This window comes from Bufo bufo, chromosome 2 (genome assembly GCF_905171765.1).
Source record: "Bufo bufo chromosome 2, aBufBuf1.1, whole genome shotgun sequence".
Classification (NCBI taxonomy): Eukaryota; Metazoa; Chordata; class Amphibia; order Anura; family Bufonidae; genus Bufo; species Bufo bufo.
Window position 1 is genome coordinate 840318816 of NC_053390.1, and position 17156 is coordinate 840335971.

General features: G+C 49.0%; 1 protein-coding gene across 12 annotated transcripts in view; it reads right to left on the bottom strand.

The window, feature by feature from the left end:
- DQX1 (DEAQ-box RNA dependent ATPase 1) overlaps nucleotides 1-13279 on the bottom strand; it is a 53126-nt gene extending 39847 nt beyond the window's left edge. For 11 of the 12 annotated variants that reach the window (XM_040419482.1, XM_040419493.1, XM_040419487.1 and 8 more), the window contains exons 1-2: nucleotides 13188-13279; nucleotides 10931-11192 (exon numbers count right to left, since the gene is read on the bottom strand). In XM_040419482.1, the coding sequence (XP_040275416.1) occupies nucleotides 10931-11170 (240 nt within the window). In that variant the 5' untranslated portion in view covers nucleotides 11171-11192; nucleotides 13188-13279. The other variant, XM_040419483.1, reaches the window with a different exon arrangement.
- Between the last annotated feature and the right edge of the window lie 3877 nt (nucleotides 13280-17156).

Genomic DNA, 17156 nt, shown 5'->3' on the forward strand with positions numbered 1-17156 from the left:
AGTCTGACACTACTGCAGGCAGCAAAGATGTAACAACACTATCAGTGTGAACACCACATCTACTATCGTGTACTACAGCATGCACTGCTCAGAGTCTGACACTACTGCAGGCGGCAGAGATGTAACAACACGACCACTATCAGTGCGAACACCACACCTACCATAGTGTACTACAGCGTGCACTGCTCAGAGTCTGACACTACTGCAGGCAGCAAAGATGTAACAACCCGACCACTATCAGTGTGAACACCACATCTACTATGATGTACTACAGCATGCTCTGCTCAGAGTCTGACACTACTGCAGGCAGCAGAGATGTAACAAACCGACCACTATCAGTGTGAACACCACATCTACTATCATGTACTACAGCGTGCTCTGCTCAGAGTCTGACACTACTGCAAGCAGCAGAGATGTAACAACCCGACCACTATCAGTGTGAACACCACATCTACCATAATGTACTACAGCGTGCTCTGCTCAGAGTCTGACACTACTGCAGGCAGCAGAGATGTAACAACACTATCAGTGTGAACACCACACCTATCATAGTGTACTACAGAGTCCTCTGCTCAGAGTCTGACACTACTGCAGGCAGCAGAGATGTAACAACACTATCAGTGTGAACACCACACCTATCATAGTGTACTACAGAGTCCTCTGCTCAGAGTCTGACACTACTGCAGGCAGCAGAGATGTAACAACACTATCAGTGTGAACACCACATCTACAGTCTTGTGAAAAAATTAGGACACCCTTTGAAAGCATGTGGTTTTTTGTAACATTTTTAATAAATGGTTATTTCATCTCCGTTTCAACAATACAGAGAGATTAAAGTAATCCGACTAAACAAAGAAAACTGAAGAAAAGTCTTTTCAAGATCTTCTGTAAATGTCATTCTACAAAAATGCCTATTCTAACTGAGGAAAAAGATAGGACACCCTTGCCCCTAATAGCGAGTGTTACCTCCTTTGGCTGAAATAACTGCAGTGAGACGGGTCTTGTAGCCATCTACCAGTCTTCGACATCGGTCTGAGGAAATTTTACCCCACTCCTCAATGCAGAACTTTTTCAGCTGTGAGATGTTTGAGGGGTTTCTTGCACGTACAGCCCTTTTCAAGTCACCCCACAGCATCTCAATGGGATTCAAATCTGGACTTTGACTTGGCCATTCCAGGACTCTCCATTTCTTCTTTTTCAGCCAATCTTTGGTTGATTTACTAGTATGTTTTGGGTCATTGTCATGTTGCATGGTCCAGTTCCGCTTCAGCTTTAATTTTCTAACTGATGGTCTCACATGTTCTTCAAGCACCTTCTGATACACAGTAGAATTCATCGTGGATTCTATGATGGTGAGCTGACCAGGTCCTGCTGCAGCAAAGCAGCCCCAAACCATGACACTTCCACCTCCATGCTTCACAGTTGGTATGAGGTTCTTTTCTTGGAATGCTGTGTTTGGTTTACGCCAAACATGTCCTCTGCTGTTGTGTCCAAATAATTCAATTTTGGACTCATCTGTCCAAAGAACATTATTCCAGAAGTCCTGGTCTTTGTCAACTTTATCGCTGGCAAATGTCAGTCTGGCCTCGATGTTTCTCTTGGAAAGCAAAGGTTTCCTCCTTGCACACCTCCCATGCAAGTTAAACTTGTACAGTCTCTTTCTGATTGTAGAGGCATGTACTTCTACATCAACAGTAGCCAGAGCCTGCTGTAGTTCTCGAGATGACACTTTAGGGTTTTTGGATACCTCTTTTAGCATCTTGCGGTCTGCTCTTGGTGTGAACTTGCTGGGGCGACCAGTCCTGGGCATGTTGGCAGTTGTTTTGAAAGCCCTCCACTTGTAGACTATCTTCCGGACAGTGGAATGGCTGATTTCAAAATCTTTTGAGATCTTTTTAAATCCCTTCCCAGACTCATAGGCTGCTACAATCTTTTTTCTGAAGTCCTCTGACAGCTCTTTTGCTCTCACCATGGTGCTCACTCTCACTTCAACAGTCAGGAGCACACCAAACTAAATGTCTGAGGTTTAAATAGGGCAAGCCTCATTCAACATGCAGAGTAACGATCTACTAATTATGTGCACCTGGTGTGATATACCTGTGTGAGATCTGAGCCAATTTAAGAGGGAATACATGTGAGGGTGTCCTATCTTTTTCCTCAGTTAGAATAGGCATTTTTGTAGAATGACATTTACAGAAGATCTTGAAAAGACTTTTCTTCAGTTTTCTTTGTTTAGTTGGATTACTTTAATCTCTCTGTATTGTTGAAACGGAGATGAAATAACCATTTATTAAAAATGTTACAAAAAACCACATGCTTTCAAAGGGTGTCCTAATTTTTTCACATGACTGTACAATGATGTACTACAGAGTGCTCTGCTCAGAGTCTGACACTACTGCAGGCAGCAAAGATATAACAACACGACCACTATCAGTGTGAACACCACATCTACTATGATGTACTACAGCGTGCACTGCTCAGAGTCTGACACTACTGCAGGCAGCAGAGATGTAACAACACGACCACTATCAGTGTAAACACCACATCTACCATAGTGTACTACAGCGTGCTCTGCTCAGAGTCCGACACTACTGCAGGCAGCAGAGATGTAACAACACGACCACTATCAGTGTGAACACCACATCTACCATAGTGTACTACAGCATGCTCTGCTCAGAGTCTGACACTACTGCAGGCAGCAGAGATGTAACAACACGAACACTATCAGTGTGAACACCACACCTACCATAGTGTACTACAGCATGCTCTGCTCAGAGTCTGATACTACTGCAGGCAGCAAAGATGTAACAACACTATCAGTGTGAACACCACATCTACTATCGTGTACTACAGCATGCACTGCTCAGAGTCTGACACTACTGCAGGCGGCAGAGATGTAACACGACCACTATCAGTGTGAACACTACATCTACCATAGTGTACTACAGCGTGCTCTGCTCAGAGTCTGACACTACTGCAGGCAGCAAAGATGTAACAACCCGACCACTATCAGTGTGAACACCACATCTACTATGATGTACTACAGCATGCTCTGCTCAGAGTCTGACACTACTGCAGGCAGCAGAGATGTAACAAACCGACCACTATCAGTGTGAACACCACATCTACTATCATGTACTACAGCGTGCTCTGCTCAGAGTCTGACACTAATGCAGGCAGCAGAGATGTAACAACCCGACCACTATCAGTGTGAACACCACATCTACCATAATGTACTACAGCGTGCTCTGCTCAGAGTCTGACACTACTGCAGGCAGCAGAGATGTAACAACACTATCAGTGTGAACACCACATCTACTATCATGTACTACAGCATGTTCTGCTCAGAGTCTGACACTACTGCAGGCAGCAGAGATGTAACAACACGACCACTATCAGTGTACACACCACATATACTATCGTGTACTACAGCATGCACTGCTCAGAGTCTGACACTACTGCAGGCAGCAGAGATGTAACAACACGACCACTATCAGTGTGAACACTACATCTACCATAGTGTACTACAGCGTGCTCTGCTCAGAGTCTGACACTACTGCAGGCAGCAGAGATGTAACAACACGACCACTATCAGTGTACACACCACATATACTATCGTGTACTACAGCATGCACTGCTCAGAGTCTGACACTACTGCAGGCAGCAGAGCTGTAACAACACTATCAGTGTGAACACCACATCTACTATCATGTACTACAGAGTGTTCTGCTCAGAGTTTGACACTACTGCAGGCAGCAGAGATGTAACAACACGACCACTATCAGTGTGAACACCACATCTACTATCGTGTACTACAGCATGCACTGCTCAGAGTCTGACACTACTGCAGGCAGCAGAGATGTAACAACACTATCAGTGTGAACACCACATCTACCATAGTGTACTACAGCATGCACTGCTCAGAGTCTGACACTACTGCAGGCAGCAGAGATGTAACAACACTATCAGTGTGAACACCACATCTACCAAAATGTACTACAGCATGCACTGCTCAGAGTCTGACACTACTGCAGGCAGCAGAGATGTAACAACACGACCACTATCAGTGTGAACACCACATCTACCATAGTGTACTACAGCATGCACTGCTCAGAGTCTGACACTACTGCAGGCAGCAGAGATGTAACAACCCGACCACTATCAGTGTGAACACCACATCTACCATAGTGTACTACAGCATGCTCTGCTCAGAGTCTGACACTACTGCAGGCAGCAGAGATGTAACAACACTATCAGTGTGAACACCACATCTACTATGATGTACTACAGCATGCACTGCTCAGAGTCTGACACTACTGCAGGCAGCAGAGATGTAACAACACTATCAGTGTGAACACCACATCTACTATCATGTACTACAGCATGTTCTGCTCAGAGTCTGACACTACTGCAGGCAGCAGAGATGTAACAACATGACTACTATCAGTGTGAACACCACATCTACCATAGTGTACTACAGAGTGCTCTGCTCAGAGTCTGACACTACTGCAGGCAGCAGAGATGTAACAACACGACCACTATCAGTGTACACACCACATATACTATCGTGTACTACAGCATGCACTGCTCAGAGTCTGACACTACTGCAGGCAGCAGAGATGTAACAACACGACCACTATCAGTGTACACACCACATATACTATCGTGTACTACAGCATGCACTGCTCAGAGTCTGACACTACTGCAGGCAGCAGAGATGTAACAACACTATCAGTGTGAACACCACATCTACTATCGTGTACTACAGCATGCACTGCTCAGAGTCTGACACTACTGCAGGCAGCAGAAATGTAACAACACGACCACTATCAGTGTGAACACCACATCTACTATCATGTACTACAGCATGCTCTGCTCAGAGTCTGACACTACTGCAGGCAGCAGAGATGTAACAACACTATCAGTGTGAACACCACATCTACTATGATGTACTACAGCATGCACTGCTCAGAGTCTGACACTACTGCAGGCAGCAGAGATGTAACAACACTATCAGTGTGAACACCACATCTACCAAAATGTACTACAGCATGCACTGCTCAGAGTCTGACACTACTGCAGGCAGCAGAGATGTAACAACACGACCACTATCAGTGTGAACACCACACCTACCAGAGTGTACTACAGCGTGCACTGCTCAGAGTCTGACACTACTGCAGGCAGCAGAGATGTAACAACACTATCAGTGTGAACACCACATCTACTATCATGTACAACAGCGTGTTCTGCTCAGAGTCTGACACTACTAGAGGCAGCAGAGATGTAACAACACGACCACTATCAGTGCGAACACCACATCTACCATAGTGTACTACAGCATGCTCTGCTCAGAGTCTGACACTACTGCAGGCAGCAAAGATGTAACAACCCGACCACTATCAGTGTGAACACCACATCTACTATGATGTACTACAGCATGCTCTGCTCAGAGTCTGACACTACTGCAGGCAGCAGAGATGTAACAAACCGACCACTATCAGTGTGAACACCACATCTACTATCATGTACTACAGCGTGCTCTGCTCAGAGTCTGACACTACTGCAGGCAGCAGAGATGTAACAACACTATCAGTGTGAACACCACACCTATCATAGTGTACTACAGAGTCCTCTGCTCAGAGTCTGACACTACTGCAGGCAGCAGAGATGTAACAACACTATCAGTGTGAACACCACATCTACAATGATGTACTACAGAGTGCTCTGCTCAGAGTCTGACACTACTGCAGGCAGCAAAGATATAACAACACGACCACTATCAGTGTGAACACCACATCTACTATGATGTACTACAGCGTGCACTGCTCAGAGTCCGACACCACTGCAGGCAGCAGAGATGTAACAACACGACCACTATCAGTGTGAACACCACATCTACCATAGTGTACTACAGCATGCTCTGCTCAGAGTCTGACACTACTGCAGGCAGCAGAGATGTAACAACACGAACACTATCAGTGTGAACACCACACCTACCATAGTGTACTACAGCGTGCTCTGCTCAGAGTCTGACACTACTGCAGGCAGCAGAGATGTAACAACACGACCACTATCAGTGTGAACACCACACCTACCAGAGTGTACTACAGCGTGCACTGCTCAGAGTCTGACACTACTGCAGGCAGCAGAGATGTAACAACACGACCACTATCAGTGCGAACACCACATCTACCATAGTGTACTACAGCATGCTCTGCTCAGAGTCTGACACTACTGCAGGCAGCAAAGATGTAACAACACTATCAGTGTGAACACCACATCTACTATCATGTACTACAGCGTGCTCTGCTCAGAGTCTGACACTACTGCAGGCAGCAGAGATGTAACAACCCGACCACTATCAGTGTGAACACCACATCTACCATAATGTACTACAGCGTGCTCTGCTCAGAGTCTGACACTACTGCAGGCAGCAGAGATGTAACAACACTATCAGTGTGAACACCACACCTATCATAGTGTACTACAGAGTCCTCTGCTCAGAGTCTGACACTACTGCAGGCAGCAGAGATGTAACAACACTATCAGTGTGAACACCACATCTACAGTCTTGTGAAAAAATTAGGACACCCTTTGAAAGCATGTGGTTTTTTGTAACATTTTTAATAAATGGTTATTTCATCTCCGTTTCAACAATACAGAGAGATTAAAGTAATCCGACTAAACAAAGAAAACTGAAGAAAAGTCTTTTCAAGATCTTCTGTAAATGTCATTCTACAAAAATGCCTATTCTAACTGAGGAAAAAGATAGGACACCCTTGCCCCTAATAGCGAGTGTTACCTCCTTTGGGCGAAATAACTGCAGTGAGACGGGTCTTGTAGCCATCTACCAGTCTTCGACATTGGTCTGAGGAAATTTTACCCCACTCCTCAATGCAGAACTTTTTCAGCTGTGAGATGTTTGAGGGGTTTCTTGCACGTACAGCCCTTTTCAAGTCACCCCACAGCATCTCAATGGGATTCAAATCTGGACTTTGACTTGGCCATTCCAGGACTCTCCATTTCTTCTTTTTCAGCCAATCTTTGGTTGATTTACTAGTATGTTTTGGGTCATTGTCATGTTGCATGGTCCAGTTCCGCTTCAGCTTTAATTTTCTAACTGATGGTCTCACATGTTCTTCAAGCACCTTCTGATACACAGTAGAATTCATCGTGGATTCTATGATGGTGAGCTGACCAGGTCCTGCTGCAGCAAAGCAGCCCCAAACCATGACACTTCCACCTCCATGCTTCACAGTTGGTATGAGGTTCTTTTCTTGGAATGCTGTGTTTGGTTTACGCCAAACATGTCCTCTGCTGTTGTGTCCAAATAATTCAATTTTGGACTCATCTGTCCAAAGAACATTATTCCAGAAGTCCTGGTCTTTGTCAACTTTATCGCTGGCAAATGTCAGTCTGGCCTCGATGTTTCTCTTGGAAAGCAAAGGTTTCCTCCTTGCACACCTCCCATGCAAGTTAAACTTGTACAGTCTCTTTCTGATTGTAGAGGCATGTACTTCTACATCAACAGTAGCCAGAGCCTGCTGTAGTTCTCGAGATGACACTTTAGGGTTTTTGGATACCTCTTTTAGCATCTTGCGGTCTGCTCTTGGGGTGAACTTGCTGGGGCGACCAGTCCTGGGCATGTTGGCAGTTGTTTTGAAAGCCCTCCACTTGTAGACTATCTTCCGGACAGTGGAATGGCTGATTTCAAAATCTTTTGAGATCTTTTTAAATCCCTTCCCAGACTCATAGGCTGCTACAATCTTTTTTCTGAAGTCCTCTGACAGCTCTTTTGCTCTCACCATGGTGCTCACTCTCACTTCAACAGTCAGGAGCACACCAAACTAAATGTCTGAGGTTTAAATAGGGCAAGCCTCATTCAACATGCAGAGTAACGATCTACTAATTATGTGCACCTGGTGTGATATACCTGTGTGAGATCTGAGCCAATTTAAGAGGGAATACATGTGAGGGTGTCCTATCTTTTTCCTCAGTTAGAATAGGCATTTTTGTAGAATGACATTTACAGAAGATCTTGAAAAGACTTTTCTTCAGTTTTCTTTGTTTAGTTGGATTACTTTAATCTCTCTGTATTGTTGAAACGGAGATGAAATAACCATTTATTAAAAATGTTACAAAAAACCACATGCTTTCAAAGGGTGTCCTAATTTTTTCACATGACTGTACAATGATGTACTACAGAGTGCTCTGCTCAGAGTCTGACACTACTGCAGGCAGCAAAGATATAACAACACGACCACTATCAGTGTGAACACCACATCTACCATAGTGTACTACAGCGTGCACTGCTCAGAGTCTGACACTACTGCAGGCAGCAGAGATGTAACAACACGACCACTATCAGTGTGAACACCACATCTACTATGATGTACTACAGCATGCACTGCTCAGAGTCTGACACTACTGCAGGCAGCAGAGATGTAACAACACGACCACTATCAGTGTGAACACCACATCTACCATAGTGTACTACAGCATGCACTGCTCAGAGTCTGACACTACTGCAGGCAGCAGAGATGTAACAACATGACCACTATCAGTGTGAACACCACATCTACTATCATGTACTACAGCATGTTCTGCTCAGAGTCTGACAATACTGCAGGCAGCAGAGATGTAACAACACGACCACTATCAGTGTGAACACCACATCTACCATAGTGTACTACAGAGTGCTCTGCTAGGAGTCTGACACTACTGCAGGCAGCAGAGATGTAACAACACTATCAGTGTGAACACCACATCTACTATGATGTACTACAGCATGCACTGCTCAGAGTCTGACACTACTGCAGGCAGCAGAAATGTAACAACACTATCAGTGTGAACACCACATCTACCAAAATGTACTACAGCATGCACTGCTCAGAGTCTGACACTACTGCAGGCAGCAGAGATGTAACAACACGACCACTATCAGTGTGAACACCACATCTACTATCATGTACTACAGAGTGCTCTGCTCAGAGTCTGACACTACTGCAGGCAGCAGAGATGTAACAACACGACCACTATCAGTGTGAACACCACATCTACCATAGTGTACTACAGCATGCTCTGCTCAGAGTCTGACACTACTGCAGGCAGCAGAGATGTAACAACACGACCACTATCAGTGTGAACACCACATCTACCATAGTGTACTACAGCGTGCTCTGCTCAGAGTCTGACACTACTGCAGGCAGCAGAGATGTAACAACACTATCAGTGTGAACACCACATCTACCATAATGTACTACAGCATGTTCTGCTCAGAGTCTGACACTACTGCAGGCAGCAGAGATGTAACAACATTATCAGTGTGAACACCACATCTACCATAGTGTACTACAGCATGCTCTGCTCAGAGTCTGACACTACTGCAGGCAGCAGAGATGTAACAACATGACCACTATCAGTGTGAACACCACATCTACTATGATGTACTACAGCGTGCACTGCTCAGAGTCTGACACTACTGCAGGCAGCAGAGATGTAACAACACGACCACTATCAGTGTGAACACCACATCTACCATAGTGTACTACAGCATGCTCTGCTCAGAGTCTGACACTACTGCAGGCAGCAGAGATGTAACAACACGACCACTATCAGTGTGAACACCACATCTACTATCATGTACTACAGCATGCTCTGCTCAGAGTCTGACACTACTGCAGGCAGCAGAGATGTAACAACACGACCACTATCAGTGTGAACACCACATCTACCATAGTGTACTACAGCATGCTCTGCTCAGAGTCTGACACTACTGCAGGCAGCAGAGATGTAACAACATGACCACTATCAGTGTGAACACCACATCTACTATGATGTACTACAGCGTGCTCTGCTCAGAGTCTGACACTACTGCAGGCAGCAGAGATGTAACAACACGACCACTATCAGTGTGAACACCACATCTACCATAGTGTACTACAGCGTGCTCTGCTCAGAGTCTGACACTACTGCAGGCAGCAGAGATGTAACAACACGACCACTATCAGTGTGAACACCAAATCTACTATCATGTACTACAGCATGTTCTGCTCAGAGTCTGACACTACTGCAGGCAGCAGAGATGTAACAACACGACCACTATCAGTGTGAACACCACATCTACCATAATGTACTACAGCATGCTCTGCTCAGAGTCTGACACTACTGCAGGCAGCAGAGATGTAACAACACTATCAGTGTGAACACCACATCTACTATCATGTACTACAGCATGCACTGCTCAGAGTCTGACACTACTGCAGGCAGCAGAGATGTAACAACACTATCAGTGTGAACACCACATCTACCATAATGTACTACAGCATGCTCTGCTCAGAGTCTGACACTACTGCAGGCAGCAGAGATGTAACAACACGACCACTATCAGTGTGAACACCACATCTACCATAATGTACTACAGCATGCTCTGCTCAGAGTCTGACACTACTGCAGGCAGCAGAGATGTAACAACACTATCAGTGTGAACACCACATCTACTATCATGTACTACAGCATGCACTGCTCAGAGTCTGACACTACTGCAGGCAGCAGAGATGTAACAACACTATCAGTGTGAACACCACATCTACAATGATGTACTACAGCATGCTCTGCTCAGAGTCTGACACTACTGCTGGCAGCAGAGATGTAACAACATGACCACTATCAGTGTGAACACCACATCTACTATGATGTACTACAGCGTGCTCTGCTCAGGGTCTGACACTACTGCAGGCAGCAGAGATGTAACAACACGACCACTATCAGTGTGAACACCACATCTACTATCATGTACTACAGCATGCACTGCTCAGAGTCTGACACAACTGCAGGCAGCAGAGAGCTATGGCTTCCTTTAGCCTGAATGCCAGAATTTCTGTGACTGCAGCTTTGAGTGTGACTAGAGACATCATGGGTCAGTGCTCACCTGGGTACTTTTGCCGGCGCCGGGCTCTGCACACACCAGGACGATGTTACTGTTCTGCAGACTTTCCAGGAACTGGTATTTCACGCTCCATATAGACAAAGACCGCCGTCCGGCGAGCAGCTGATAATAGCGCGAGGAAAACGGGAGACCATCAAAGGGGTTCTGCTCCAGGTCATCCAAAAGAACAGTGTCCTCTTCTACCAGCTGCCGCTCCTCTGAAGAGACGTCTGACGACTCCATACAAGCCGAGATAGACCAAGGCCTAAAAACACAGATAATAAGTGAGTGACCGTGTACCTCACTGACTGCCGGGGTGCGGTGGCACGTCAGGAGGAGCGGCCGCACGTCAGGAGGAGCGGCGAGCGGTGGCACGTCAGGAGGAGCGCGTGCGGTCGCACGTCAGGAGGAGCGGCATGCGGTGGCACGTCAGGAGGAGCGGTGAGCGTTGGCACGTCAGGAGGAGCACGTGCGGTCGCACGTCAGGAGGAGCGGCTAGCGGTGGCACGTCAGGAGGAGCGGCCGCACGTCAGGAGGAGCGGCGAGCGGTGGCACGTCAGGAGGAGCGGCATGCGGTGGCACGTCAGGAGGAGCGGCGAGCGGTGGCACGTCAGGAGGAGCACGTTCGGTCGCACGTCAGGAGGAGCGGCTAGCGGTGGCACGTCAGGAGGAGCGGCGTGCGGTGGCACGTCAGGAGGAGCGGCGTGCGGTGGCACGTCAGGAGGAGCGGCGTGCGGTGGCACGTCAGGAGGAGCGGCGTGCGGTGGCACGTCAGGAGGAGCGGCGAGCGGGGACAGGTCAGGAGGAGCTGTGTGCGGTGGCACGTCAGGAGGAGCGGTGTGCGGTGACACGTCAGGAGGAGCGGAGTGCGGTGGCACGTCAGGAGGAGCGGAGTGCGGTGGCACGTCAGGAGGAGCGGAGTGCGGTGGCACGTCAGGAGGAGCGGTGTGCGGTGGCACGTCAGGAGGAGCGGTGTGCGGTGGCACGTCAGGAGGAGCGGTGTGCGGTGACACGTCAGGAGGAGCGGTGTGCGGTGGCACGTCAGGAGTAGCGGCCGCACGTCAGGAGGAGCGGCGAGCGGTGGCACGTCAGGAGGAGCGGCATGCGGTGGCACGTCAGGAGGAGCGGCGAGCGGTGGCACGTCAGGAGGAGCGGCTAGCGGTGGCACGTCAGGAGGAGCGGCCGCACGTCAGGAGGAGCGGCGAGCGGTGGCACGTCAGGAGGAGCGGCATGCGGTGGCACGTCAGGAGGAGCGGCGAGCGGTGGCACGTCAGGAGGAGCGGCGAGCGGTGGCACGTCAGGAGGAGCACGTTCGGTCGCACGTCAGGAGGAGCGGCTAGCGGTGGCACGTCAGGAGGAGCGGCGTGCGGTGGCACGTCAGGAGGAGCGGCGTGCGGTGGCACGTCAGGAGGAGCGGCGTGCGGTGGCACGTCAGGAGGAGCGGCGTGCGGTGGCACGTCAGGAGGAGCGGCGAGCGGGGACAGGTCAGGAGGAGCTGTGTGCGGTGGCACGTCAGGAGGAGCGGTGTGCGGTGACACGTCAGGAGGAGCGGAGTGCGGTGGCACGTCAGGAGGAGCGGAGTGCGGTGGCACGTCAGGAGGAGCGGAGTGCGGTGGCACGTCAGGAGGAGCGGTGTGCGGTGGCACGTCAGGAGGAGCGGCGAGCGGTGGCACGTCAGGAGGAGCGGCGAGCGGTGGCACGTCAGGAGGAGCGGTGTGCGGTGGCACGTCAGGAGTAGCGGCGTGCGGTGGCACGTCAGGAGGAGCGGTGTGCGGTGGCACGTCAGGAGGAGCGGTGTGCGGTGGCACGTCAGGAGGAGCTGTGTGCGGTGGCACGTCAGGAGGAGCTGTGTGCGGTGGCACGTCAGGAGGAGCTGTGTGCGGTGGCACGTCAGGAGGAGCGGTGTGCGGTGGCACGTCAGGAGGAGCGGTGTGCGGTCGCACGTCAGGAGGAGCGGTGTGCGGTGGCACGTCAGGAGGAGCGGTGTGCGGTCGCACGTCAGGAGGAGCGGTGTGCGGTGGCACGTCAGGAGGAGCTGTGTGCGGTGGCACGTCAGGAGGAGCGGTGTGCGGTGGCACGTCAGGAGGAGCTGTGTGCGGTGGCACGTCAGGAGGAGCTGTGTGCGGTCGCACGTCAGGAGGAGTAGTTGACATGTTAGGTGTATCAGGTGACAGTGAAGCGCACGGTGACGAGATGCCGCACGCACTGTACAGGAGGCTATTCACACACAGCCGTCAGCACGTTCATCCCGGGGTCTCACCTCTAGCTGACTCTAGCAGACGATGGTTCATCGGTTCCGCCCGCACCTCCGCTTACTTCCGCCCTCACTTTCCAGCTGCCGATCTCTGCTGACGTCACTTCCGACACAATCCGACACTTTAACAATGACTTCCGCCCACATTTCCCAGCATGCACCGGGGTTTTACTGAAAGCGCACACTCTGTGACCCACTACCCCCGGGTCCCGCCCACAAATTAACCCCTTCATCACCTGACTCCTCGCCACCACTACAGTATAACAGACCTATATAAAGCAGCCGCGGACTGTATCACCAGTGTCAGCAGGTTGTCACTAACCTACCAGACCTTTTTATAATAAAGTGGGATTAGATACCACAAGGGAGAACAAGTCTGAGATCTGACTGCTTAATATGGAGGTCCCTATGGTACCCCATTACCACAGTGTATAATATCCAGCCTCTAGCCCTGCAGTCTACCATTACCACAGTGTATAACATCCAGCCTCTAGCCATGCAGTCTACCATTACCACAGTGTATAACATCCAGCCTCTAGCCCTGCAGTCTACCATTACCACAGTGTATAACATCCAGCCTCTAGCCTTGCAGTCTACCATTACCACAGTGTATAACATCCAGCCTCTAGCCATGCAGTCTACCATTACCACAGTGTATAACATCCAGCCTCTAGCCATGCAGTCTACCATTACCACAGTGTATAACATCCAGCCTCTAGCCCTGCAGTCTACCATTACCACAGTGTATAACATCCAGCCTCTAGCCTTGCAGTCTACCATTACCACAGTGTATAACATCCAGCCTCTAGCCATGCAGTCTACCATTACCACAGTGTATAACATCCAGCCTCTAGCCATGCAGTCTACCATTACCACAGTGTATAACATACAGCCTCTAGCCATGCAGTCTACCATTACCACAGTGTATAACATCCAGCCTCTAGCCCTGCAGTCTACCATTACCACAGTGTATAACATCCAGCCTCTAGCCTTGCAGTCTACCATTACCACAGTGTATAACATCCAGCCTCTAGCCATGCAGTCTACCATTACCACAGTGTATAACATCCAGCCTCTAGCCATGCAGTCTACCATTACCACAGTGTATAACATCCAGCCTCTAGCCGTGCAGTCTACCATTACCACAGTGTATAACATCCAGCCTCTAGCCATGCAGTCTACCATTACCACAGTGTATAACATCCAGCCTCTAGCCATGCAGTCTACCATTACCACAGTGTATAACATCCAGCGTCTAACCATGCAGTCTACCATTACCACAGTGTATAACATCCAGCCTCTAACCATGCAGTCTGCCATTACCACAGGTGTATAACATCCAGCATCTAACCATGCAGTCTACCATTACCACAGTGTATAACATCCAGCCTCTAACCATGCAGTCTGCCATTACCACAGTGTATAACATCCACCCTCTAGCCATGCAGTCTACCATTACCACAGTGTATAACATCCAGCCTCTAACCATGCAGTCTACCATTACCACAGTGTATAACATCCAGCCTCTAGCCATGCAGTCTACCATTACCACAGTGTATAACATCCAGCCTCCAGCCATGCAGTCTACCATTACCACAGTGTATAACATCCAGCCTCCAGCCATGCAGTCTACCATTACCACAGTGTATAACATCCAGCGTCTAACCATGCAGTCTACCATTACCACAGTGTATAACATCCAGCCTCTAACCATGCAGTCTGCCATTACCACAGGTGTATAACATCCAGCGTCTAACCATGCAGTCTACCATTACCACAGTGTATAACATCCAGCCTCTAACCATGCAGTCTGCCATTACCACAGTGTATAACATCCACCCTCTAGCCATGCAGTCTACCATTACCACAGTGTATAACATCCAGCCTCTAACCATGCAGTCTACCATTACCACAGTGTATAACATCCAGCCTCTAGCCATACAGTCTACCATTACCACAGGTGTATAACATCCAGCCTCTAGCCATACAGTCTACCATTACCACAGGTGTATAACATCCAGCCTCTAGCCATACAGTCTACCATTACCACAGTGTATAGCATCCAGCCTCTAGCCATGCAGTCTACCATGACCACAGTGTATAACATCCAGCCTCTAGCCATGCAGTCTACCATTACCACAGTGTATAACATCCAGCCTCTAGCCATGCAGTCTACCATTACCACAGTGTATAACATCCAGCCTCTAGCCATGCAGTCTGCCATTACCACAGTGTATAACATCCAGCCTCTAGCCGTGCAGTCTACCATTACCACAGTGTATAACATCCAGCCTCTAGCCAGGCAGTCTACCATTACCACAGTGTATAACATCCAGCCTCTAGCCATGCAGTCTGCCATTACCACAGTGTATAACATCCACCCTCTAGCCGTGCAGTCTACCATTACCACAGTGTATAACATCCAGCCTCTAGCCAGGCAGTCTACCATTACCACAGGTGTATAACATCCAGCCTCTAGCCATGCAATCTACCATTACCACAGTGTATAACATCCAGCCTCTAGCCATGCAGTCTACCATTACCACAGTGTATAACATCCAGCATCTAGCCATGGAGTCCACCATTACCACAGTGTATAAAATCCAGCCTCTAGCCATGCAGTCTACCATTACCACAGTGTATAACATACAGCCTCCATCCGTGCAGTCTGCCATTACCACAGTGTATAACATCCAGCCTCTAGCCCTGCAGTCTACCATTACCACAGTGTATAACATCCAGCCTCTAGCCGTGCAGTCTGCCATTACCACAGTGTATAACATCCAGCCTCTAGCCATGCAGTCTACCATTACCACAGTGTATTACATCCAGCCTCTAGCCCTGCAGTCTACCATTACCACAGTGTATAACATCCAGCCTCTAGCCATACAGTCTACCATTACCACAGTGTATAACATCCAGTCTCTAGCCATGCAGTCTACCATTACCACAGTGTATAACATCCAGCCTCTAGCCAGGCAGTCTACCATTACCACAGTGTATAACATCCAGCCTCTAGCCAGGCAGTCTACCATTACCACAGTGTATAACATCCAGCCTCTAGCCATGCAGTCTGCCATTACCACAGTGTATAACATCCAGCCTCTAGCCATGCAGTCTACCATTACCACAGTGTATAACATCTAGCCTCTAGCCATACAGTCTACCATTACCACAGTGTATAACATCTAGCCTCTAGCCATACAGTCTACCATTACCACAGTGTATAACATCCAGCCTCTAGCCATACAGTCTGCCATTACCACAGTGTATAACATACAGCCTCTATCCGTGCAATCTATCATTACCACAGTGCATAACATCCAGCCTTTATGGTGGAAGAGAGGTAATGCTATGGGGGTCTTCAGGGTGTACAGTCTGGTGGAGGAGGGGTAATGCTTTGGGGGTCTTCAGGGTGTACAGTCTGGTGGAGGAGAGGTAATGCTATGGGGGTCTTCAGGGTGTACAGTCTGGTGGAGGAGAGGTAATGCTATGGGGGTCTTCAGGGTGTACAGTCTGGTGGAGGAGACGTAATGCTATGGGGGTCTTCAGGGTGTACAGTCTGGTGGAGGAGGGGTAATGCTATGGGGGGTCTTCAGGGTGTACAGTCTGGTGGAGGAGGGGTAATGCTATGGGGGTCTTCAGGGTGTACAGTCTGGTGGAAGAGGGGTCATGCTATGGGGGTCTTCAGGGTGTACAGTCTGGTGGAGGAGGGGTAATGCTATGGGGGTCTTCAGGGTGTACAGTCTGGTGGAGGAGAGGTAAGGCTATGAGGGTCTTCATGGTGTACAGTCTGGTGGAGGAGGGGTAATGCTATAGGGGTCTTCAGGGTGTACAGTCTGTTGGAGGAGGGGTAATGCTATGGGGGTCTTCAGGGTGTACAGTCTGGTGGAGGAGAGGTAATACTATGGGGGTCTTCAGGGTGTACAGTCGGGTGGAGGAGGGGTAATGCTATGGGGGTCTTCAGGGTGTACA